At 38.6% G+C, this 26,956-nt stretch overlaps 1 protein-coding gene across 2 annotated transcripts in view; it reads left to right on the top strand.

Annotated features, from left to right (window-relative positions):
- The window catches only part of LOC136857530 (putative leucine-rich repeat-containing protein DDB_G0290503), a 356,474-nt gene that overhangs the window by 323,862 nt on the left and 5,656 nt on the right, over positions 1-26,956 (top strand). For both annotated transcript variants that reach the window (XM_067136258.2, XM_068225224.1), the window contains one exon: positions 9,456-9,769. In XM_067136258.2, coding sequence (XP_066992359.2) covers positions 9,456-9,769 — 314 coding nt within the window. The remainder of the gene's footprint in view (positions 1-9,455; positions 9,770-26,956) is intronic.

The raw sequence follows: 26,956 nt of genomic DNA on the forward strand, positions 1-26,956 counted from the left end.
GGAAGGCAATGGCGGGAAGGCCTCTTGTTCTAGCTTGAAGGTTTTAGAGTTGCTCTGTGTCCTCTTGTTCTTCGCCTGAGTTGCACGGAGTATAACAGGGCAACCCCGATAGTTAGCCGTGTGGTTTCCCTTACAGTTTACGCATTGAAATTGCGCAGGTTCTATTAGAGTGCACTCATCAGTGCTATGGGGACCGGGGCATTTTACGCATCTAGACGTGAGGTTACAATTTTTATGCGTGTGGCCTGTACGCTGGCACCTTTTGCATTGCGGAGGACTAAGTGGAGTGTTTGGACGTTCAATGGTAACCTGCAGGTCAAGTAGGTGGGTTTCTTTGAAAATGTCTTTAGCCTTCTCTGTGAATTTCATGGTGACGGCGAAAAGTGGAATTTTTCTTCTTTCTCGTTTTGGTTCCGAGTTTTTAGGCTCTGGATTTGCCACAGGATAGGATTTAGTAAGTTGAGTAGTTTGACAAACAGGGTATCCAAGTTCAATTAGCGCTGAGGTGATTTCTTCAGGATTAGTGTCAATGGGAAGGTGGCGAATGATGGCTGAGAGGGTTGATGCTGGTTCTGATGGCTGTGTAAAGTAGGTTACCTCCTCTTATTTGAGTGCCGTAAGGAGAGAGTGGTAATCATTGGGGTCATTGATGTAATATTTGATAAGATTGCTACGTACTACACGGGCTGTGAAAGTACCATGTATGTTCATTTTAATAAAGGCCCTCCGTGTTGAATAGGACATCTTATCGTCCTTAATGGTGATGGGGGGCGGTTTTCTAAGTTGAGAAGATGTTGATGGAGAGGTGGATGTATTTTCAGAGGTAGTATCCATTTCTTCGGAGATTAGTTGATATTGATTTTGTACATTTACTTGGGTCGCATTTTCGGCCAGTTGTATACGAGCTGTTTTTCGAGAGGCAGGCTACTGGTAACCATTTTCATCTACTATTGCATATGACCGTTTTGGTTTGTTGGCGGGAGTATTGCCTTCATTTGTAGGCGGAATCTCATTTGACTGAGTGCCGGAAGTTGCCGGTTGAGATATTTGCTGAATGGCTTGTTGGGGGTAGGTATTTTACTGATGTTGGACACGATGTTAGTTTGTTCTTTAGGTTTTACTTTTGAGAGGGTTTTGAAGGCCACAGTTTTTCTAGCGGAGACTGGTGTTTTAGGTTTTTCAGAATGCAAAAATAACACCCCACAAATTATAAGAGGTGACCCACTTCACGTTAATTACAGCAAAATTGAAGATTCATTAGGGAAAAAAATGTCTGTATAAACGATTACATCAATGTCAGAATCTCTTTCATGAAAACTGAAAATCAAGAATTTGCCATTGCGGAGGCTGTTGTTACAAAAAAAATCCCGGAATCTATTGTTGGAAGTTGAGACATTATTGACCAAAGAAAATACCCAATGCATTCTTTAAAATAGGCGCCAAGTACAGGAAAACACAAATAGGTAGGAAAAATTCATCTTAAGTATAATAATTTGGCTACTGTCGTACTTAAAATGCGACACCCTTTCATAGGAGTTTCTACCCAGGATGATAAACGTGTTGGTGGTTTTGTGCTGATTAATTACCATGAATTTTGTTTTCTGAATGTTTATTTCAAGGCTAAACTCCTTGCTTACTTCATTAATAATAATAATAATAATAATAATAATAATAATAATAATAATAATAATAATAATAACAATAACTAGTCGATATAGCGAAAAGATCCGCATCCCTCATACAAATTGCTCGTCCGAAAACCTCCAATCTGCAAACAAAAATAGCCACCAGGATATCAAACTACGCAGAACTTCAAATAGAAATACAACGCCTGTGAAACTAAAATCAGGCTTTGCAGTTCCAATAGTGATATCATGTACTGGTGTTATTCCTTAAAGCTTGCACAGCTCTCTGGCCGGATTAACCTGTATCACCACACGTACGTTGAACTGCAGAAAGCCACCCTCTTGAGCACCTGCCACATTGTGAGAATGTTTCTAGGAATGACTTTTCCTCTGAGTTATTGTACTAAACAGCATGAAGATCCAGGCCCCAGTTCCGGTGATACTAAAGGACAGATTCCCAAATATGGTAGATGATAGAAGTGTTTACGGATATCATGTGTGCACGTTTGTTGTATAGAATTCACCTAAGATGTTACACGGAAATAACTTCTAAACCATTAGATGATGATGCTTGTTGTTTAAAGGGGCCTAACATCTAAGGTCATTGGCCCCTCTAAGCCATTAAATATATCGGCATTCTGTCTTCATATTCGTAAATGGTACCCAGGAGCTTGTAAAATAATGTGCTACGTATTCTCATGGGTTGATTATAAGCGAGATATTGATACTGACTCCATAGTTTTAAATAGAACGGCACAAATTCATACAGCTGATCTAAAAGTTCAACTGCGTACAAGTTCAAATATGTAAGTATTTTCAAAATCGGACAGTTAGTTTTTGAGTTATAAATAAGAACAGAATGCGCTGTTTTTCATGCCGCATCAGACAGCATGAAGTCGGGCAAAGACATATTGACGCGCAAGCAGGTTCTTGGGTGTGATTCCAGCCACAGGATGGATACCAGGAATGTAAGAATATCGCACACATGTGATGGGTTTGCAAAGTGTGTATGACAGAGGAATTCATGACAGGACAGAGAGGTGTGATACTTTTAAGAGGAATAAAATAATTACTTTGACTTCAAAGGAACATAACGAAAGCTATAATTGTCACTGGTTTGAGTGTACAGTACATACTACTGTAAGAATTGAGAAATAAACATAATACAGGACACCGGAAGAGCTCCTTCTAGAAAAGAAAATTGATAATGTCCGAATAATCTCCCTTCCCCGTTGTGTGTTCGCCAGTCATACAATAACGTTACACACCCAGGGTATGTTAAGGTACATGACATTACGTATACGATAGTTTACAGTACATGCCTGGTATCCGTTCTGTGGCTGAAATCAATACCAGGAAACAGCTTGCGTGCCAATACGTCCTTGGCCGACTGTACGCTGTCTGATGCGGCACGCAAAAGCCCAAATGCGTTCTTATTGATATCACAAAAAGTACCTGTCCGATTTTGAAAATACTTCGATATTTGAACTTGCGAGCAGTTGAACGTTTAGGCCAGCTGTATGCATTCCTGCCGTTCCATTTAAGAATATGGAGCTGGTATCAATATCTCTGTTATTTATCACCCCATGAGAATAAGTAGCACGTTATTTTACAAGACCCTGCGTATCATTTACGAGTATGAAAACAGAATACCGATATATTTAATGGCTTAGAAGTTATTTCCGTGTAACATCTTAGGTGAATAACCCTGTATACAGTGAGTTTTTCTTATCGGTGGGCCGGCAGGCGTTGCCTCCCGTTGAGTCATCACACCGCGCTCCGCGGCATAGCAACGAGGACAGCACATCACTCACTTTATCCGTGCATGATATGAGATAACAATTAGAATTAAGAAAATTAGTAATTAAGAAAACAAGCTCGTGCCTTATGACAGGAGATGTTGGAATAGTTCTCCCCCTACATCTACACATTTCTGGCATCGTCTTAGGAAATTCCGATTCACACGCATAAGTTCGTATTCCGTAATTGAGACTATTTCTCTCCGCATATGTGCTTTCAGTTCGTCCAACGTGTGAGGGTTTCTTTCATTTTAACATTTTCGTAGCCCGCCATGCTGAACTCTTCGAAACCGCGGCGTATGTCCTAATCTTTCTGCAGTTTCATTTACCCTTTCCTCGTTAAGAAGAGGTTATTTTAATACTTCGTTTCTTAACGAGTAAAGAACCAGTTCCTCTCAATTTGTTTACGAGTTTCCGCACGGTCTCCCTACGTGGAGGGCGTATTCCTGGAGATTGTGTTACTAATCGGCTAACGACTTCCCTGCAAGACTCTGTTTTCACATAACTATCGACTACCGTGTACACATGTGCAGGCATTGTGAGAATTATACCCGGAAGTAACACTTCACAACTCGAGAACGGTTGGAGCGACATATCAAAACTTAACACACGTTCTAAGCACGGACCTGAACTGCGAAGTGCGGGCATTCCCGTGCTGTCGCTGCGCTGTGTAAACGGGAAGTGATGAGTCAGCGGAAGGCAGATAAGCTAGACGCGCATACCGGCCAACCGATGAGAGAAACTCACTTACGTTGGGTCACGGAGTCGTGAGCTTACATTCGGGAGATAGTGGATTGGAACTCCACTGTCAGCAGGCCTTAAGATGGCTTTCCGTGGTTTTCCATTTTCACACCAGGCAAATTCTGCGGCTGTAAATCAAGGCCACGGTCGCTTCCTTCCTTCCTTCCTTCCTTCCTTCCTTCCTTCCTTCCTTCCTTCCTTCCTTCCTTCCTTCCTTCCTTCCTTCCCACTCGCAGTCCTTCCTACCCCATCGTCGCCATAAAACCTATATGTGTCGGTGAACGTAAAGCAAGTTGTGAAAAAAAGAATATAGGTAATACAGAATTTAAAATATTGTATACTAGAACTTTTTGCGATTTAATAGTGAATTTTTTAGAATAAATGAGAAAACATCTTATTCCGCACGACGAATTCGCAGCTCTAATTGTATCCTCACGCATGTGCGAACCCAAATGTAAACGAAAACACGAAAAGTTTCATTTACAAAAGTTAAATATATTTTGTTTATAAACATAGCCGAAACGTTTACAATACTATATTTTGTTTGTTGGGTATTCAGCCCGAAGGCTGGTTTGATCCTGCACAGTTCCGCCAACAGCTGTCATAGATACCCTAGGCATCAGTGAAGAGGCATACTAGGAAAATGAGGAGTGAGGTAGTTTCCCCGTTGCTTTCCTCACTGAGCCAGAAGTTGCTATTACATATTAAGTCTGCCAGGTCCACTGAAATGCATGCACCAACCGATCCTATGAGTGATATTTTCACACCATTCATAGCAGGGACGGGCTGCATACGGAATGGTATTACTAGCATCGCTCATACCTCAGTCACTTTCATACTGTCAAAGCCAAGAATGAGACTTAAACAGGTAAATGAAAGTAACAAATTTGTTCTAGCTCATACCAGAAGACATAGTGCAGTGTAAACACTACACCTCGCCAGCAAAGGCATATTTGTTTATTAACAGTAAAAAATGTTCATGAACATTGCTGGTTAACCGTATTTATTAACAAAGTTGACAAAAACATCTTGATGTGGACGCACCTTTAGTGGACACAATATCAGACCCAGCTGTGGGTCCCGTGGTCACCAGTCCGCGTTCCCAAGAAAGAGAGCCCGTGGGGAGTATCCGTTCAGGTAGTGGATACCCCTACCAATATGTGAGAATCTAATGTACAGAAGGGGGAAAGGATGTCGGGTAGAAGCGGTAGACTAAGATAGATCGCCATAATTTGCAAAGGCCGCCATCTAACCGTTAGACAGCTCCTGATTGCATTGGACCTCGAACCAGCTCTCCGATCCAGATAAAAATGCGGGGCAGGCTGAAGTAGCTACTTGAGTTTGAATATTCTTGATTTATTCATATAGTGTAGTGGCCTTCTGTTCACAGGGACCCGGGTTCGATTCCCGGCCAAGCCGAAGATTTCAACTTTGGTTAATTCCTCTATCAGAGGACTTGCATTTGTGATCGCCTTAATACACATCTTCCCGCACCACATACACACACAATAGCGTACACATCCCTCCACATATGGTTGGTGCCAGGCCGTAAAACGACGCTTGATCTACATTAGTGCCAACACCAGATAACCGGGAAAAGACCAGGAAAGAAGAATTCTTGGTTAGTTGTAAAGACAGAAGACAGTATGAGCGTGAAATTAATCCATAGACATTTCCATGACGGGGTTATTTTGCGGATGGTGTTATACTGTATATATAGAGTACCGTAGTAAATGAGATGCATAATTTTGAGCGACTGCAGGGGAACCTAGACAATATTGTGAGTTAGACAGCGGACAATGATATGATGATTAAACAGGATGAAAAGTCAGGTTGTAAGTTTCACCAAGAGGAAAAGTCCTCTCAGTTTCAGTTACTGTGTTGATGGGGTGATAGTACCTCAAAGGGAACACTGCAAGTACCTACTTCTACTTCTTTATCTGTTTATCGTCCAGGGTTGGTTTCTCCCTCGGACTCAGCGAGGGATCCCACTTCTACCGCCTCAAGGGCAGTGTCCTGGAACTTCAGACTCTGGGTTGGGGGATACAACTGGGGAGGATGACAAGTACCTCTCCCAGGAGTCCTCACCTGCTATGCTGAACAGGGGCCTTGCGGGGGTATGGGGAGATTGGAAGGGATAGACAAGGAAGAGGGAAGGAAGCGGCCGTGCCTTTAAGTTAGGTACCATCTAGTCATTTGCCTGGAGGATAAGTGGGAAACCACGGAAAACCACTTCCAGGATGGCTGAGGTGGGAATCGAACCCAGCTCTACTCAGTTGACCTCCCGAGGCAGAGTGGACCCCGTTCCAGCCCTCGTACCACTTTTAAAATTTCGTGGCAGAGCCGGAAAACGAACCTGGGCCTCCGGGGGTGGCCGCTAATCACACTAACCACTACACCACAGAGGCGGTGCAAGTACCTACATAATAAAATAAGGAATTATCTTCATTGGGGTAATCACATTAACGAGGATGTTAAGAAAGGTTACAGGTCTCCTCACATCGTTATGAGAGTATTTAGGGGTTGTAGTAAGGATGTAAAGGAGCGGGCGTATATGTCTTTGGGTAAGACCCCAATTGGAATATGCTTCCAGTGTATGGGACCCACACCAGGACTACTTTACGCGAGAACAGGAAAAGATCCAAAGGAAAGCAGCACGATTTGCTGTCGGTGATTTCCGACAAAGGAATAGTGTAACGAAAATGTTGCAAACTTTGGGCTGGGAAGACCTAGGAGTAAGGAGATTAGATGCTCGACTAAGTGGTTTGTTCCGAGCTGCCAGGGAAGAGATGGCGTGGAATGACATTAGTAGACGGATAAACTTCAGCAGAGCTTTTAAAAGTTGGAATTCAAGAGGACAAAATGGGGCAAAGAGTAAGGGATTGGAATGCATTATCAAGGTAAATGTTCGATATATTTCCAAGTTCTTTGACAACGTTTGGTCAATTCGATAGGGAATCTGCCACCTTGTGACGTACCCACTCTTGCTCACATATGTGCGACAATATGTGACGTGCCGGGTCACCTTAATTTTAATATAAATAAAGCTTTCTTGCTCAGCTTCCCATAAGCTGCTATATCATCTGATATCTAGTCTTTGAGTATATTTGCTAATATTGCTCATATACTTCGCCATAAGCAATATCCCATGGGCGCTAGCCTTCAAACTCATGGCTTAAAGACGATAATTAATAATAATAATAATAATAATAATAATAATAATAATAATAATAATAATAATAATAATAATAATAATAATAATAATAATAGGTACCTAATGAGACTCTAAATACTCCCAGAGGTGAGGTGACGGAACACTAACCATTAAGTACACACTAACTTGGAAATTAAGGATCGTTAATACGAATTTCTGCAATAATCAATTAAATAACAGTTTATTAGGATGAAAAACGTGACGGCGTATTTACAAAATCTGAACTTACGGAAGCAAAAGAAAAACTGAATTAAATAAAATTTAATAAACTGAACTGTTGCGCGGAGACTTGCAGTAATTTATGCCATTAGCTCATCATTACTTGTAGACTCTGTTATCTGGACTCGATCTATGTAGCAGCTGATGTTTGATGGACCTCTCGTACAGGCGTCGGCATCTCTCGTTGTAGGTACCAGTCCTATTTCTGATTCGTGCATAGCTCACTAATTGAACAATGACTTTCCTGACTTTAACACTTCTATAGTACTCCTTACATAAAGTTGTAATTTGTCCTCATTTCAATAGCAAAACCACCTTGGGTTACGTTCACGGAGAGAGTACGCTTGTATTCTTCCGTTTTACAGAATTGTAGTGTAACTAAGTACATAACATTTCTCCTGTCCTATATTCCAGTCAAAACCGGTCTCTCGTTGACTTTAACTCTCGTCGTCGAGATAATCAGGTCTCAATGATAGTAATTTTGAGTAGTGCTCTACTCAGATGCGAAGTGAACTAAGTTAAGATCTTCAGCAGTTAAGACCTTCTCCGATGTCAAGACGTACAGCCCTCCTCCGATGTAATGAGAGAATAGATTAGAAATGATCGATAGAATTGACCTCTCCAGCTCTTGTCGTGGATGTATATAGGTTCCAAAATCTCCCTCCATGTACCATATCACATGGTCCAGTAAGATCTGATGTACTATCCCTTCTATCCATCGTTGGATATCCATCATCTTGTTCCATAACGTCCATTCACATAGGTTGAACTTCCCCGGACAATCAAAGCGTGATGTAGCGAACTTCGAAAAGTAGGCGTTAACAGGGCTTTAACTGTCTCTTCGGAGTATGAGAGGGCTAAGGACTCTTGCAAGCTTGATGACGTCTTTTTCCTGGTAATGGGCTAAAATTAGCATGGCGAGTCCGGTCACCCGACCTCGGCTACTGGAAATTTACTGCAAGCGATTAATACGATTGATGTTGAAATACCTTACTCAAAAAGTCGTTCGTCCAGAACACGTTATTGCAGTGATACAAAGAAATGAGATGATGATGTGACATGGATAAAAACCCAATATATAAACATAATAATTAAAAATGACCTACCACTAAATAAATATATACATCTTTCCAATTAATTACACAGTTCAATAATTGTGTACATACTGTGATGTTCCAAACACACAACCTGGGCGATAGCCCTAAATGCAGATGATTGATTGATTGATTGATTGATTGATTGATTGATTGATTGATTGATTGATTGATTGATTGATTGATTGATTGATTGATTGATTGATTGATTGATTGATTGATTGATTGATTGATTGATTGATTGATTGATTGATTGATTGATTGATTGATTGATTGATTGATTGATTGATTGATTGATTGATTGATTGATTGATTGATTGATTGATTGATTGATTGATTGATTGATTGATTGATTGATTGATTGATTGATTGATTGATTGATTGATTGATTGATTGATTGATTGATTGATTGATTGAGGGAAAGTGGCAGGGAGTCTTCCCTTTTTGTCCCTAACCATTAAGAGGTAACTACCATCACTGAACTAGCTCCAAAGGAAAACGTGGCAAACCGGTGAGCTACAACATTAGGAATCCCTAACTTCGAATTTTAGCGCTAACAATGGCCATCCTGATAGTGATACGGCATCCCCGAAGCTTTCTTGCTCAGCTTCACATAAGCTGCTATTATCATCTGATATCTAGTCTTTGAGTACATTTGCTAATATTTTACCGAACATGTTCATTATCGATTATACTACAACTTTCAACACTTATGGAAACACCCTAGGTATATATTTTATCACTTTGTGCTTCTGTGTTTCAGCGGAACGAACGAGAGAGTATTCAGCTTCAGAAGATGTCAGACAAAGTGGACGAGGTTCAGCAGTCTATGGATATTTGGCAGAAGAAGATGGAAAGTTTGTTGGTGGAGCAGAACTCAGTGGGAGCAGTGGAAGCCAAACTGATCGATCGTCTGGATCAGATCTCGGTGACTATGAGCAAGCTAGAGGCGCGCATGGGCGTGGATAAGACACGCCTTACCGAAACCGAGAACCTGCGAGTAGCGTCGGATAACTTACTGAGGGCTGACAGCAAGTGGCGGCAGAGTCTGGACGAAACGGCGCGCGTGCTGCATCGGTAAGTTTCCGTTCACTAATCTGACCACCGAGCTCGATAGCTGCAGTCGCTTAAGTGCGGCCAGTATTCAGTATTCGAGAGATAGTAGGATCGAACCCCACTATCGGCAGCCCTTAAAATGGTTTTCCGTGGTTTCCCATTTCACATCAGGCAAATGCTGGGGCTGTACCATAATTAAGGCCACGGCCGCTTCCTTCCCACTCCTAGCCATTTCCTGTCACCTATCTGTGTCGGTGCGACGTAAAGCCACTAGCAAAAAAAAAAACCCTAACCTGACCTCAACTCTATCCCAAGTTTATAAAGGCCTAAAATCTAAAACAACAACGTCCACCTGTCCTTTTGGCTTCTTTTTTGCGGCAAATTCACGTTTTTTGCACGTTTGAGACGTTCTGATGCTTGTTGTTTAAAGGGGCTTTTTGCAACCAATACCTTTAGTACAAGGGAGAGAGGCCTGTTTCAGTCAGTTGTGTATTCTAGAAGTAAACACTCGCAAATTTCATCGACGACTTTACTGACGACAGTTTTTGACAGTCTATACCTCTTCAGAAATTATTCCTCAGATAGAATTTGAAAGTCGTTCCCTCTTATCATAGGCCTATTTCTATTAGAAACACCATTTAACAAATCCAAATAAAGCAACTCTGCATCAGACGCACTATTTACGGTGGCCATTTTGCTTTTAACCTAGAGTTAACAATTTAACCCAGGTGAAAGGAGGGATTAACTTAACTCTGGCCTTAACCCAGAGTTGAAATTAACCCCCCTTGATGAAACAGAATGAATAGGCCTAGTCAAATACAGAGTTAAAACTGCATAACTCGGGGCTAAGGTTTAACCTACGTTAATGAAACTGGCCCTTAATATAGGGTTTAGAAAGAAACGTTCGAAGGAAATAAAGCACTTAAACATTATTTGCAGTAACTTCCTCACTTGAATTTCAATAGTTTTTTGTTTTTTATTTTAATATCTCCTTCACCCATTCCCCAGATGTCCGCCAGTGATGTTGGAGAGAACGCGCACAACAGATCCCGCCAGTCTATTCCCCTCCCGGACTGTCCACCAGTGATCCAACCGCCACCGACCAATATCGTGATCATTCCTTGCTGCAATCCCTCGAGTGAACATATTTAAATTATAGCGTACTAATCTGTCACTGATTCCTTTAAGTTGACTTATAAATTCAAAACTTAAATTAATGTGTTGAAATAATGAGCAAGAGATCGAACTTCGTTGTCTATTCCCAAGGTAACGCAGATAACGCGCTCAACACTACTAACAAATCCCGCTAGTCTATCACTTTCCTAACTATACTGCAGATCGCGTTGTTGTTCGCAGACATTTAGAGCTTGCGTCAAGTAATTTCTTTTTTATCGCAAAGCTTACTATCAGGTTTAAATTGAAGTAATCAGCAAATTTACTTTATTCTAATACGGTATTGTACCCTCGAGACACCCACGATACATCAGCCCTGACCCGCGCAGACCGAATTACTGTAGATCACACAACTCAACCAGCAGATTTGTGTTGTTGTATTGAAGTAATCGCAAACGACTCGGATTAACTAAAGGGTTGTGTTATCTTTGGGCTGTAAATTACTGCACCACAAACTTGGCGCCGATGGGGTTATTCGAGCACAGTAAACTAGTGTATATTTGAGTGTGTTATCCAGTAGTTCAAAGTTAAGTAGCTGTATCCTAATCCTTTCTAAATAGTATGTGCACTATTTTAAAATTCTGTAAGAATTTAAACCTACTACCTGTTGAACGTTCATAACCACCGGTAGTCATATCGCCACGTCCATTGGATGCCAGCCGGCATTCTTTGAGTTGTAATGGAACACTTACTTTCGTCCCTTAACACTTTTAAAAGCCAGTCTGTTTGCCGCAGGTTAGGTTATATGTATAACTGAAAACGGGAGTTCAACATGGCGGAAACTACAAAAGCAGCGTGTAAATAGCGCTCTCAAAGTTATAACCAGTATAGCAGAAGAAGACGAATACCTGAAAAAAAGACAGCAGAGAAGTCATCCAGAGAGCGGTGAGTGAGATCAAAAACTGTTTTCTAGAAATGAAATGCGCACTAAAAGGAAGGGAGAGCTCTCTCTCAAAACACAAGGGAAATGAGGTTAGCGAAACAAAAGCCCTACACAAGGGGAAAGACGGCAGCTCGTCGAGACAAGTGTCGCGATCTATAGAGCCAGCAAACGAAACAGAAGCTCCACACCTCGGCCGTGTCTACACAAGGAAGAAGACAGCAGCCCGGGAGTACATTTGGCGCGATCTAAAGAGCCAGCCAGTCAGCCTTAGCAAGCGACAGGAGTAGACGTGTGGAGTGACGAGTGCGGAGAGTTATGGTGGGAGTGTAGCAGTACCGGACGGCTATCGGGAGCTGGCTGAGGAGGCGGAGGAGAACTACAGAGCGGAGGCAAGGAAGGATGGAAAGGGGAAGAGGCGAGGTGTTGTTAATGGTAGCGGTGCTGCTGGTGATCGGAGGGGTGGAATTGAACCCCGGCCCAATCTCAGGCGGAAACATGAATTGGGAAGACAGGCTAGGGAAAATCAGAAGGATAAAGATTGAGGATTGGGTAGAGTCACACCATGCACCGATAGGGGTGTGGATAGATAGAAATTTAGAGGAAGTGAGGGAGGTACCCAAAAAGAGGTTGGCAGGGAGGGTCAAGAGTTATTGTAAATGTATATGGACTGAGAGTACACATAGAGAAATAGAGGACCTTATGAGGAACGAGATACAGTTAATCAGGTGTGGCTGGGAAGTAGAGTTGGAGGAGAATAATATAGATAGAGCACTGGACCTAATTGAATATCCGATAAGGAGGGTCGCACGGATTGAGCAAAGAAAGGGGAAAATAAAGAATGGAAGGGATGGATGGTACAATAAAGAATGCAATGTATTAAGGAGCGATGTTATGAAGGCTCTAGAAAAATATAGACTAAGTGGAGGTAATGAGGGTAGAGAAATTAGGTTAAGAAAAAAGTACAAAAAGAAAATTATCGAGAGGAAGAAATTATGGACATTAGAACAAACGGAGTCAATTAATAGGGAATGTAGTCTAAATCAAGCGGAAAGAGTATGGGAAAGAATAAACAGAATTAATAAAGGAGAGAAGAGGGCTGTCAAAGTCAAAACAGCAAAGCAAAGCAAAGTCATCTCCGTACAGGCCATGAAGGCCCTTGGAGTCGTGGAAGGTAAAGGTTTTCACTATTCGTTACCTCGGCACTTGATGGGGTAGAGAGGTTAGCTCTATGCCCGGCCGCCTTTGCCCCCAGGAATTAACCTGGTACTCATTTTTGGTGTAGGATGAGTGAAACTCAGGGCCATGTGCACCTCCGGAAGTGGAAATCTTGTTTCTTTAAATGTTACGACTTCCTGACGGGGATTCGAACCCACGTCCTTTCGGGCGAACCGAGCACGCCTTTACCGCCTCGGCCAGGCAGCCCCTAATAACAGATAGCTCATGTCCAAATTTCATGTAAATAACTATTTTATTTAAGGAAATATCGCAACGTCAACATATCAAGTCATTTCAATGACGTGTATGCTCAGGGTCAAGCCCGGGTATATAAGACGAGCGTGAGGACAGTATAGACAACACAGCATAGTATAGACCTGCTGCCCGAGGTTGTGCCGGCAGTAAAGTTCAACTTTGTGCATGAGTGTCAAGTCCGAACGTCGAACTAAGTACCCGCGACTCGCGAGGTACGGCTGAGAACTGTAACTCCGACAGCGGTAAAAATCCTGCATTCTAAGTTTTTCCAAATACTTAAACATTTTGCGTGACTTAAAATATACAAGTGTTAGACATCGGACATGTTAATACCGTGTGTGATAGGACTGTTGATTAACTAATAAATTAATACGACGAGTGCTAAGTGTTAACTTAGACTTTATTTCAATTTCCTTGAACTGCATCAACCTGATAGTCAGAACTTAGTAAAGTCAGGGTACTGTGAAGGTTCAATTATCTTAGCATAGACTTTGTTTAAAACATTTAATTTCATTAAACTCGCAAATGGAACTTTGTAAAATCATTGTCTCGTGACAAGTTAATCACCTTATTAGTAGATTTTGTGCAAATTACTGCGCATGTTAAACGTCCTACTTAGAACGAACAGTGCAGTATCACTCAAAGTGGTGTGTGTAAACCAACGCCCCATGCATACTCCGACCGCCTGCATTGTCATGTGAACTCCCGCCGATGAAGACGTGGTAACTCCGAGGGATATGTGGTAATGGTGTTCCTGATCTATGTTGGACGTGGTAACTTCGAGGGACGTGGTAATGGTGTTCCGGTCTATGGTGGACGTGATAACTTCGAGGGACGGGGTGATGGTGTTCCTGATCCATGGTAGATATGGTACTACAATCTGTGAGGACACAATCAAACGAAGCCATTTCTTCAATAAGGTGATATTCATTTGTGTCATTAAAGAATAGTGTGAACTGTGTCTATTCAAGTAACTTTCAATTCAGCAAGTCACTTTCGAACTTCCCAGCAAGTTGAATTCTCATCCAATATGATTTCGAACTCATACATTACAATTTTTCAAATGACTTGCTATTTCTTGAAGCCAGTGTAATATTAAGTCGTACCGGCGAACTTGCTAACGAGTGGGAACTTTGAAATTTATCCACTTCGTTTACATTTCTACGAATTAGAACTTGTTTATCTCCATAGTTAGTTAGTTAGTTAGTTAGTTAGTTAGTTAGTTAGTTAGTTAGTTAGTTAGTTAGTTAGTTAGTTAGTTAGTTAGTTAGTTAGTTAGTTAGTTAGTTAGTTAGTTAGTTAGTTAGTTAGTTAGTTAGTTAGTTAGTTAGTTAGTTAGTTAGTTAGTTAGTTAGTTAGTTAGTTAGTTAGTTAGTTAGTTAGTTAGTTAGTTAGTTAGTTAGTTAGTTAGTTAGTTAGTTAGTTAGTTAGTTAGTTAGTTAGTTAGTTAGTTAGTTAGTTAGTTAGTTAGTTAGTTAGTTAGTTAGTTAGTTAGTTAGTTAGTTAGTTAGTTAGTTAGTTAGTTAGTTAGTTAGTTAGTTAGTTAGTTAGTTAGTTAGTTAGTTAGTTAGTTAGTTAGTTAGTTAGTTAGTTAGTTAGTTAGTTAGTTAGTTAGTTAGTTAGTTAGTTAGTTAGTTAGTTAGTTAGTTAGTTAGTTAGTTAGTTAGTTAGTTAGTTAGTTAGTTAGTTAGTTAGTTAGTTAGTTAGTTAGTTAGTTAGTTAGTTAGTTAGTTAGTTAGTTAGTTAGTTAGTTAGTTAGTTAGTTAGTTAGTTAGTTAGTTAGTTAGTTAGTTAGTTAGTTAGTTAGTTAGTTAGTTAGTTAGTTAGTTAGTTAGTTAGTTAGTTAGTTAGTTAGTTAGTTAGTTAGTTAGTTAGTTAGTTAGTTAGTTAGTTAGTTAGTTAGTTAGTTAGTTAGTTAGTTAGTTAGTTAGTTAGTTAGTTAGTTAGTTAGTTAGTTAGTTAGTTAGTTAGTTAGTTAGTTAGTTAGTTAGTTAGTTAGTTAGTTAGTTAGTTAGTTAGTTAGTTAGTTAGTTAGTTAGTTAGTTAGTTAGTTAGTTAGTTAGTTAGTTAGTTAGTTAGTTAGTTAGTTAGTTAGTTAGTTAGTTAGTTAGTTAGTTAGTTAGTTAGTTAGTTAGTTAGTTAGTTAGTTAGTTAGTTAGTTAGTTAGTTAGTTAGTTAGTTAGTTAGTTAGTTAGTTAGTTAGTTAGTTAGTTAGTTAGTTAGTTAGTTAGTTAGTTAGTTAGTTAGTTAGTTAGTTAGTTAGTTAGTTAGTTAGTTAGTTAGTTAGTTAGTTAGTTAGTTAGTTAGTTAGTTAGTTAGTTAGTTAGTTAGTTAGTTAGTTAGTTAGTTAGTTAGTTAGTTAGTTAGTTAGTTAGTTAGTTAGTTAGTTAGTTAGTTAGTTAGTTAGTTAGTTAGTTAGTTAGTTAGTTAGTTAGTTAGTTAGTTAGTTAGTTAGTTAGTTAGTTAGTTAGTTAGTTAGTTAGTTAGTTAGTTAGTTAGTTAGTTAGTTAGTTAGTTAGTTAGTTAGTTAGTTAGTTAGTTAGTTAGTTAGTTAGTTAGTTAGTTAGTTAGTTAGTTAGTTAGTTAGTTAGTTAGTTAGTTAGTTAGTTAGTTAGTTAGTTAGTTAGTTAGTTAGTTAGTTAGTTAGTTAGTTAGTTAGTTAGTTAGTTAGTTAGTTAGTTAGTTAGTTAGTTAGTTAGTTAGTTAGTTAGTTAGTTAGTTAGTTAGTTAGTTAGTTAGTTAGTTAGTTAGTTAGTTAGTTAGTTAGTTAGTTAGTTAGTTAGTTAGTTAGTTAGTTAGTTAGTTAGTTAGTTAGTTAGTTAGTTAGTTAGTTAGTTAGTTAGTTAGTTAGTTAGTTAGTTAGTTAGTTAGTTAGTTAGTTAGTTAGTTAGTTAGTTAGTTAGTTAGTTAGTTAGTTAGTTAGTTAGTTAGTTAGTTAGTTAGTTAGTTAGTTAGTTAGTTAGTTAGTTAGTTAGTTAGTTAGTTAGTTAGTTAGTTAGTTAGTTAGTTAGTTAGTTAGTTAGTTAGTTAGTTAGTTAGTTAGTTAGTTAGTTAGTTAGTTAGTTAGTTAGTTAGTTAGTTAGTTAGTTAGTTAGTTAGTTAGTTAGTTAGTTAGTTAGTTAGTTAGTTAGTTAGTTAGTTAGTTAGTTAGTTAGTTAGTTAGTTAGTTAGTTAGTTAGTTAGTTAGTTAGTTAGTTAGTTAGTTAGTTAGTTAGTTAGTTAGTTAGTTAGTTAGTTAGTTAGTTAGTTAGTTAGTTAGTTAGTTAGTTAGTTAGTTAGTTAGTTAGTTAGTTAGTTAGTTAGTTAGTTAGTTAGTTAGTTAGTTAGTTAGTTAGTTAGTTAGTTAGTTAGTTAGTTAGTTAGTTAGTTAGTTAGTTAGTTAGTTAGTTAGTTAGTTAGTTAGTTAGTTAGTTAGTTAGTTAGTTAGTTAGTTAGTTAGTTAGTTAGTTAGTTAGTTAGTTAGTTAGTTAGTTAGTTAGTTAGTTAGTTAGTTAGTTAGTTAGTTAGTTAGTTAGTTAGTTAGTTAGTTAGTTAGTTAGTTAGTTAGTTAGTTAGTTAGTTAGTTAGTTAGTTAGTTAGTTAGTTAGTTAGTTAGTTAGTTAGTTAGTTAGTTAGTTAGTTAGTTAGTTAGTTAGTTAGTTAGTTAGTTAGTTAGTTAGTTAGTTAGTTAGTTAGTTAGTTAGTTAGTTAGTTAGTTAGTTAGTTAGTTAGTTAGTTAGTTAGTTAGTTAGTTAGTTAGTTAGTTAGTTAGTTAGTTAGTTAGTTAGTTAGTTAGTTAGTTAGTTAGTTAGTTAGTTAGTTAGTTAGTTAGTTAGTTAGTTAGTTAGTTAGTTAGTTAGTTAGTTAGTTAGTTAGTTAGTTAGTTAGTTAGTTAGTTAGTTAGTTAGTTAGTTAGTTAGTTAGTTAGTTAGTTAGTTAGTTAGTTAGTTAGTTAGTTAGTTAGTTAGTTAGTTAGTTAGTTAGTTAGTTAGTTAGTTAGTTAGTTAGTTAGTTAGTTAGTTAGTTAGTTAGTTAGTTAGTTAGTTAGTTAGTTAGTTAGTTAGTTAGTTAGTTAGTTAGTTAGTTAGTTAGTTAGTTAGTTAGTTAGTTAGTTAGTTAGTTAGTTAGTTAGTTAGTTAGTTAGTTAGTTAGTTAGTTAGTTAGTTAGTTAGTTAGTTAGTTAGTTAGTTAGTTAGTTAGTTAGTTAGTTAGTTAGTTAGTTAGTTAGTTAGTTAGTTAGTTAGTTAGTTAGTTAGTTAGTTAGTTAGTTAGTTAGTTAGTTAGTTAGTTAGTTAGTTAGTTAGTTAGTTAGTTAGTTAGTTAGTTAGTTAGTTAGTTAGTTAGTTAGTTAGTTAGTTAGTTAGTTAGTTAGTTAGTTAGTTAGTTAGTTAGTTAGTTAGTTAGTTAGTTAGTTAGTTAGTTAGTTAGTTAGTTAGTTAGTTAGTTAGTTAGTTAGTTAGTTAGTTAGTTAGTTAGTTAGTTAGTTAGTTAGTTAGTTAGTTAGTTAGTTAGTTAGTTAGTTAGTTAGTTAGTTAGTTAGTTAGTTAGTTAGTTAGTTAGTTAGTTAGTTAGTTAGTTAGTTAGTTAGTTAGTTAGTTAGTTAGTTAGTTAGTTAGTTAGTTAGTTAGTTAGTTAGTTAGTTAGTTAGTTAGTTAGTTAGTTAGTTAGTTAGTTAGTTAGTTAGTTAGTTAGTTAGTTAGTTAGTTAGTTAGTTAGTTAGTTAGTTAGTTAGTTAGTTAGTTAGTTAGTTAGTTAGTTAGTTAGTTAGTTAGTTAGTTAGTTAGTTAGTTAGTTAGTTAGTTAGTTAGTTAGTTAGTTAGTTAGTTAGTTAGTTAGTTAGTTAGTTAGTTAGTTAGTTAGTTAGTTAGTTAGTTAGTTAGTTAGTTAGTTAGTTAGTTAGTTAGTTAGTTAGTTAGTTAGTTAGTTAGTTAGTTAGTTAGTTAGTTAGTTAGTTAGTTAGTTAGTTAGTTAGTTAGTTAGTTAGTTAGTTAGTTAGTTAGTTAGTTAGTTAGTTAGTTAGTTAGTTAGTTAGTTAGTTAGTTAGTTAGTTAGTTAGTTAGTTAGTTAGTTAGTTAGTTAGTTAGTTAGTTAGTTAGTTAGTTAGTTAGTTAGTTAGTTAGTTAGTTAGTTAGTTAGTTAGTTAGTTAGTTAGTTAGTTAGTTAGTTAGTTAGTTAGTTAGTTAGTTAGTTAGTTAGTTAGTTAGTTAGTTAGTTAGTTAGTTAGTTAGTTAGTTAGTTAGTTAGTTAGTTAGTTAGTTAGTTAGTTAGTTAGTTAGTTAGTTAGTTAGTTAGTTAGTTAGTTAGTTAGTTAGTTAGTTAGTTAGTTAGTTAGTTAGTTAAACTTTAGCTCGAAATTTCATTGGCATATCAAGATTGAACTTTATTTGCTCCACCAATTAATCATTTCAGAAAGGAACTCTAATTAATTTCGTTAGTTCGATTTTCAAGAATGATCTTTATTTTTCAAAGTGAACTTAATTAATGTCGTTATTTATGAACTTCAAGAATGAACATTATTCATTTAAAATAACTATTTATTTCAAGGTGATCTTAATTAATGTTGTCATTTATAAACAAGAATGAACTTTCTTTATCCAAGTTAATCAATTATATCAAGAAGGGATTTTATTAATTTCATTGGTGAACTTCATTCTAAATACTTCTCGCTAATAAGACTGACACAATCTATTATCAATTTATTGAGTATTAAGTGTGGATAAGAGTCCAATTTGATAAATATTCAAGGAAATGATAGGCCATGCGTCTACTTTGACTGATTTTAATGAAGTTTATGTGACCAGAATATACAATATTTTACTCCCTCTCTGTACAATCTCCTAACATAAGACCTCACACGCCCTGCGAAACCCTCATGCTCAATTACTCGCGTCAATGAGTGCGTGTCAGTTACTGGTATAGTATATAATCTTAACACTCGCAGAAGATAGGAAATAATATGATTAGTTAACCGGTGGGTAGACAAAATTGTATTACCTAGCTCCATATTTATGTAGCATTTTACTAGTGGTACTAATAGAAATGATAACGAAAACCTGCTACTCTTTAGTGGTAAAAACAAGCAACTGCCATGGTCTCCGGGTTGTGTATAGTGCTCCTTTAACGATGGCTACGGTTTGATCCCCGCAATGAGGAATGAATTAATATTAGTATCAGTACATAACAGGCCTATAGTTTGAGGAAATACTACTTGCTGCTCGGTGAAAACAAGCAGTTATCCTGGTCCCGGAGTACTTGTATTCAGGTCTCAGTTATCGACCACCCACGGTTCAATCCCCGTGATGAGCGACTAATTCTGTGCCCCAGTTCGGTTAGTACTGGTAGATATCCACTATATTTTAAACGTTCTGTTTGCTACTATCGGTTTTGCTAATGCATTTTTATTACTGTTATCATTACTTTATTATTTTTCTACCGCTCTTCTCACAACTGCGGGGTTGTGGGTAGGAACTGCGTCATACATGTGGATTTGGTTCTGTTTAACTGCCGGCTTCCCTTCCTGACGCAAATGTATATGGAGGGATGTAATCACTATTGCGTGTTTCTGAGGTGATTTGTAGTGTGGCATGTTGTCTGAATATGAAGAGGAGATTGTTGGGACAAACACAAGCACCCAGTCCCCAAGTCGGAGCTATTCAAATATCCCACCCAGCCGGGAATCGAACCCGGGACACTTTGAACCGAAGGGCAGTACGGTGACCATTCAACCACGGAGTCGGACGATTATTGTTATCATTTTTTTTGCTAGGGGCTTTACGTCGCACCGACACAGATAGGTCTTATGGCGACGATGGGATAGGAAAGGCCTAGGAGTTGGAAGGAAGCGGCCGTGGCCTTAATTAAGGTACAGCCCCAGCATTTGCCTGGTGTGAAAATGGGAAACCACGGAAAACCATCTTCAGGGCTGCCGATAGTGGGATTCGAACCTACTATCTCCCGGATGCAAGCTCACAGCCGCGCGCCTCTACGCGCACGGCCAACTCGCCCGGTATTGTTATCATTATAATGTATGGGAAAACTCAACCTGATGCTAGGCGGCACTTATAACCACATCCTTTAAGAGATGAATAGTCATTAAATTTTGAATTCGAGAATATATCAGTCATAATATCTCGTACAGTGAAAATGAATGAGACAGTAAATGATCGGGAGTGAACTTTCCTGTAACTTTTGTTATGAGCAGGTTTTAGTTAAAAGAGATATTTTCGGGGATATATGGAAATTTGTGAAAATAATATAATCGCGAAAATCGGTTTTGTTTCTCCTCACATGGTAAAATTGCACAAAACATAAAAGATCGTAAATTATATTCTAAACAACTTTCGTTATTTACAGGTCTTAGCCTCCATAAAATTACTAACCCATTTTGTTATTATTGTTACCATTATAACGCATGAGACAACTCTGCTGGGAGCGTCTTATAACGCGTTACTGTCAGTGTTGAAAACAAACAATTGTCCAGTTTCATTTTAAAAACCTTTCCGGATCTGTTTCTGCACCCATATGCATAACAGCCTGGTGTAATTTTCTTCAAAACTCAGACCTCAGAAATACGTAAATTCACACACATTTCGAAACTAATAATACTAAATAATCTTCCGTGTTTTATAAAAACATGTTTTCGGTTGTATTAAGGTTAAAACATGTAGCCTGTACTTCGCTGAAATTGCATAAAGAGTGATCTTACCCTGTGTGGAATACATACGTTTAAATCAGCTGATGGGACATCTGGCTAAAACATAGCGGAGCCAATCAGACTGAAGCGCTAAATTCAAATATCAGTGGAAATGTATATGCAGAAATGGATAAATAAATTACGTCTAGAAATAAATTGTTACTAAAATGTTAACTTCAAAGTTGCTAAAACACTTTTGGATAAATGAATGAAGAATTGTTTAACAGGTTATTATTTAAATACTGAAATTAGACATATAATCAAGATGTGAAATGGACTGCTGTGAAAGGGCTTGATCTTTCATTTATGACTTACTTTTGTTAGCTTTAGCATACCTGCCTGAACTCTCACGGCTAGGTTTGTCTTTTTCTCATTTAAAAGCCTTGTATCATCACATTAGGACACTTGTGAATAAAAATGTCGGCACATTCCTTACTCACATGATTCAATGAATTTACATTTAAGAGCTGGACAATTTTCTTTTTAACTTGAAGCCTACTAACAGAAAGAAAATCTATAAATTTAGCCGCAAAAATATTCAAAATTTCCCTATAAGCAATACTTGCCATTATATTAGGGCAAAGCAAATTTGCATCATCATATTGTTTCAACAAAACATGTACATTTCATAAATCATCCGTATTTTCTTCAGTGCTTGACAACGCATTACGGCATTCCAAATGGGGTAACTTGGAACACACCATCCACACACATATGCATATGCATTTCCTGAATTAAATCAAACCCACAGATCACACCTACAACAACACATCGGTATTGAAGGTTAACTTCTGCACTAATACAATAAAATAAGCTTATTGTATATTAAGCCAGTTAAATATGGGTCGCGCAGGTCAGAAGTTCAGGAAGTACTGTAAAAATATCTCTGTACCTGGAAGAATTTAAATGCAAATACAATATTTAATTACATTTTCTTGTCATGAGGGAAACGGAAGAAAGACCGCGAATTCTTCTGCACTTGATAGTTATTGCAGCCAAACTCAGCACATAACTTTCCACTCATATTGACAGGAGATATAAAGGAATGACACACGCTACTGTTTACTTATATCAACTTAATGCAAACGCATGAATAGCGCCAAAAACTTCACAAACAAATACACGTGCTCTTATGACAAAATCTATAACTCCAGGTCACTCCGCTGGACAGAGCTGCAATCGCTGTCCCTCGATATCTCGCAGAGTGTCGCGTATTGTCTCTACTGTATTTGCTGTAAGTGCAATCAGCACCCACCGCCACCAAGCGGAGCCAAGCGGAACAAAGAAGGCGACCGAGAGACAAACAGAACTCAATACCTACCGCTGCCAAGGGGAGAAGTGCGGAACAAGGAAGGTGACCGAGAGAAATTACGTAACAGAGCAGCACGAAACTGTTCACCACACACAAATGACGTCATAGAAGAGAGCATTATAGGAAAAGTAAATGAACAGATAGAACATTTACTTGATGACGTAAAACGGATGATAAAAGTGGAGCTAAAAATAAACGGGCAAACCTCACTAGTGCGAGCGAAGCACACAACAGATGAGGTAAGCGATACATCAGACCGGACACACGAAGGATAGGAGAGAAAGAAAACATTCATATAAGTGCTAAGAATAGGACACCCAAGAAAAACAACAGTCGGGACAAGACAAACGACCGGAAGAAAAAATAAACTACATATGACCGAGAAAAGAGCATGGCTCTATATAGGAAAGCTACACAAATCCACCACACTAGAAATGGTAAAAGAACACCTACTGGAAAAACGATATCGACGGTGTTAGAGCAGTGAAAGAGTTAACCGTTATGGGAAGAAACAAAACATACAGAATCGGAACAGATTTTAAACACTAAAAGATCGCGGAGGTACCAACCTTCTGGCCCTAAGGAGCGATCGTACGGCCATTTTGTTTCTCAAGACAAAGCACAACCGCCGCGCTATAAGAACCAGGAAAAAGAAGTGGAAATAAAGACACTACTATGGAATATAGAAGGCCTAAGAAATGCAATCAACACGAAACCGAAAAACATCTTCGACGAATACGACATAGAAACACTCACAGAAACGTTCCTAACAACCCAGTGGAGCACAGATAACTTCTACGCAGCGCACTCGTTCGCAAGCCAGGGGAAGGAGGCAGGCCAAAAGTAGGAATAACAATGGTAATAAAACCAAGGTCAGCACCGTTCGAGATATTGCAAAACACAAAAAACATACTACTAGTAAAGACCAACGCATGTACAGTACTAAATGCGTACTTCTAGCCAGAATACAAGATATTATTTATTTATTTATTTAGCACATGGCTTTACAAATACAACACACAATGATTTTGAAGAACAAACTATATATTTATATCCAGGTTACTCATATAGCTAACTGTCACTGGAAGCGCATGAGCAAAGTCACTGATATCGCCACTGTACTTTCTTTTTGGACATTCGCTGATAACGTGCAGGATGGTCTGCTTGGAGGCACCACAGTCGCAGTTAGGCGTAGGAATTCTTTTCCACTTGTAGTGGAAATCTGCGCAGTTACCATGGCCCGATCGTATCCTGTTAAGAGTAGACCAGGTTTTCCGAGGAAGCTCAAATCCAGGTGGCAGTGACGGTGCTATGTGTGGCAAAGTTGACTCAGGCCTAGTATCTTGTCTTCCCTGCCATTCCTTAGTAATATTGAAGTTATATTCTTCAGTTCTATTGCAGTTCTTATTGGCGGATTTCGTGACCTTAGACGATTTAGATAAACATCGGCGATGTCGTCATATATTGGTAATTGGGGATTATTTATTAATTTCTTAAATTCCCTGAGGAGAGCGTTTTTACGTCGAAGATCTGGTGGGGAGATATGGCTGAGAATAGGTAGACAATATGTGGGTGTAGACCTTATTGTGCTAGTGACGAGACGCATCGTGGTGTTGAGCTGCGTATCCATGAGGTTGGTGTGAGGGCTATTCAGTCAAACAGGAGCGCAGTACTCAGCAGCCGAGGACACAAGTCCCAAAGCGGTGCATCGGAGTAAAGTTGCTGTTGAACCTCAAGTTGTACCACATAATTTTTGGATTACGTTGTTGCGAGTTCTTACTTTGGATTGGACGTTACGAAGGTGTTGTCTAAAGGAGAATGTTCTATCTAAAGTAACTCCTAGGTATTTAGGGAATCTATTATGTCTCAATAACTGATTTCCAATGTACACCTGCAGAAGATATCCAAGAGGAGATCAACCAGGCCTTAAGCAATATGAACAAGACGGACAACGTGGTAATAATGGGAGACTTGAACTGCAGAATAGACGCTCCCATACAGAAAGCAAGAACTGGAATCAGCTACATAGAAAAAGAAGAACTAACTCTGGTAAACAAATGGGAAGAACACCCATATCTCGGACCAAACGGGGCTAGTACAATCGACCTCGTGTTCACAAATAGCGACAAGACCCACCAGGAGATAAGAAGAGACATCCCAGTGAGAAAACATATACTGGTACCGATATGCACCGTCATATATATAAAAGACCCACTACAAAGAAACACCTCTAGAAAACAAACAAACAAACCGTCAAGGGAGATCGACAAAGACAAACAAAACACAGAAGCGGCAAGAAAAGCATCGAAGGAAATATAAGAATGGAAAATAAACTAACCACTTGACACGATCGAAGGACATGTAAAACAGGCAATAGTCAGGAAAGAATGGAAACAGAGAAAAGCCAAGCCATGGTTGAAACAGGAGTGCTACGCAGCAAGGAGAACCGCTATCACAGCCCTCCACAAGGCAAGGCAAACAAAAACGCACGAAGACCTAAGAGATTACAACATCAGGAGAGCCTACAAACAAAAGCTGGAAAAACACAAAAAGATACATATATGGCGGAAGAGGAGAAAAAAACTTATCGGACAAGCACAGGAGAAATGGTACAAAGTGGCCTCACCAAAGCAGCGCTATTTCCCAAGAGGCCTTCCAATTTACACGTGGGAAGAACATTCTTAAGAAATACTCCAGGGCGAAGAAACACGTCCAGAAATCCCAAGCGGGGAGGAAGAAGTAGAGGAATTCCGTCCTTTCTCCGGAGCAGAAGTACGGAGGCAAATCGCAAACTCAAAGAACAACAAGGCTTCCAGTACAGACGGTATTGTTTTCGAGCATCTAAAGCATCTAAAGGAAACAGCGCATGCTCTCGCAGACACCTGGACGGAGCTCTTCAACGAATGCCTGAGGCAAGGCAACATTCCAAACAAGTGGAGAGTAGCAACACTCCTACAGGGAGTGCACAGCCCTAAAAATACTAACAAGCCTACTTATCGAAAGATTAAGACTGATGACGGAATACACTATACCGGCACGACAGTTCGGCGTCGTAAAAGGGAAATCGACGATTCGGGCAGTGAAATGCATACAAGATGACATCGAAACAGCTCTAGAACAACCAAGAGGAAAATTAACGCCATCTTCATAGATTACACTAAGGCGTTCGACCTTCTAAACAGGCAATTAATAAGAAGAAGAATAGAAGAAATCACAGGAAGAAATCAAGAAACCAGACTCATATAAAACATCTTATCCCAAAACCAAATAGAAATAGACGACAGTTTCAAGAACAGAAATCATAGAGCAAACGAACGGTGTCCTTCAAGGTGACCCTTTGAGCCCCCTGCTCTTCATAATAGCCACTGCAGGAGTACCGGGAGAAATAGCAACAGAAAATGTCAAAATATACACGTACGCAGACGACATGGTAATCGTATCCCAAGAACTTCAAAATCCCCAAGAAGCCTTCAACAAACACGTAGAATGGGCTGAATGAAACGACTTGAATATAAATATGAAAAAACAGTGAAAATGACATTTAGAAGGGGCGGAAGACTAGCAGCGAACGACTACATCCTATATAAAGGAAATCCACAGCGAAACGCACCAAACTTCAAATACCTAGGAATCACGCTGCAAAGCCGAGGGGACACATACCACCTACACATCAGAGAACGTGCCTCAACAGCCAGGATGGCAGCAAATAGTATAAAGAATCTGAGAAAACTATCTTTGGAAACGGCGATGACCATATTCCGCCTGAAGATCGCACCAATTGTGACCTACGGATTAGAGGTGATATGGAAGAACCTAAAGAAGAAAAATCTAGAAGACATAGAAAAAGTCAAAGCTCACTTCCTGAAAAGTCTTCTAGGCCTAAGTCTATCAAAGTACACACCCTCATGGCCTCACCTACGTGCTAGCAAAGGAACAGTTCTTTATAGAAGAACTTCGCCTAGACCTGCTCCTGCCAGCCACCGAAGCCTACAGAGATCTACAGTACTAAGAGAACTCACCAAGAAGAAACAAGAGATATGACCGGAGTTCTTCGCCACGGATGCGATGATCTACAGGGACTGGACTGAAGCCAGATACGACCTACGACACATCATGACTAGAGTAGCGGTCCATGGGGTTTCACCACCGACTATGCACAACAGAGAAATATCATAACCCAGAAGACAAGTACAAGTGCAAGCTATGTGGGTCAAATTGCGGCCGATACCATGCAATATGGTGCAAAAACAGAGGAACCTCTCTAACAGACTTATGTAAGACATAAAACGAACTAAATATAAAAAACGCAATTTACTCGATATTGCACCTTGTAACATGATCGTACATTTGTATGGCCACTGGCTGCAATAAAATCTATTATTATTATTATTATTATTATTATTATTATTATTATTATTATTATTATTATTATTATTATTATTATTATTATTACTGAAAACAATTTTTCATGTGTTACAGGTTAGGCTGTGTATTTGAGTTGAAACATGTTGTATATACTCATGTATTATCAGAGGCGTAGCCAGGAGAGGGGTTACTGGGGTTAGAATCCCCTCCCCCTCGGAATTTTTTACCCAAAAATAACATAAACACTGACAATAAACTAAATAAACATTCAGAGGCATAATTGTAGGACCAACAGATCTGTAATTCACTCATATCAGTATTGTTATAATGACA

Source organism: Anabrus simplex, chromosome 1 (assembly GCF_040414725.1).
Source record: "Anabrus simplex isolate iqAnaSimp1 chromosome 1, ASM4041472v1, whole genome shotgun sequence".
Classification (NCBI taxonomy): domain Eukaryota; kingdom Metazoa; phylum Arthropoda; class Insecta; order Orthoptera; family Tettigoniidae; genus Anabrus; species Anabrus simplex.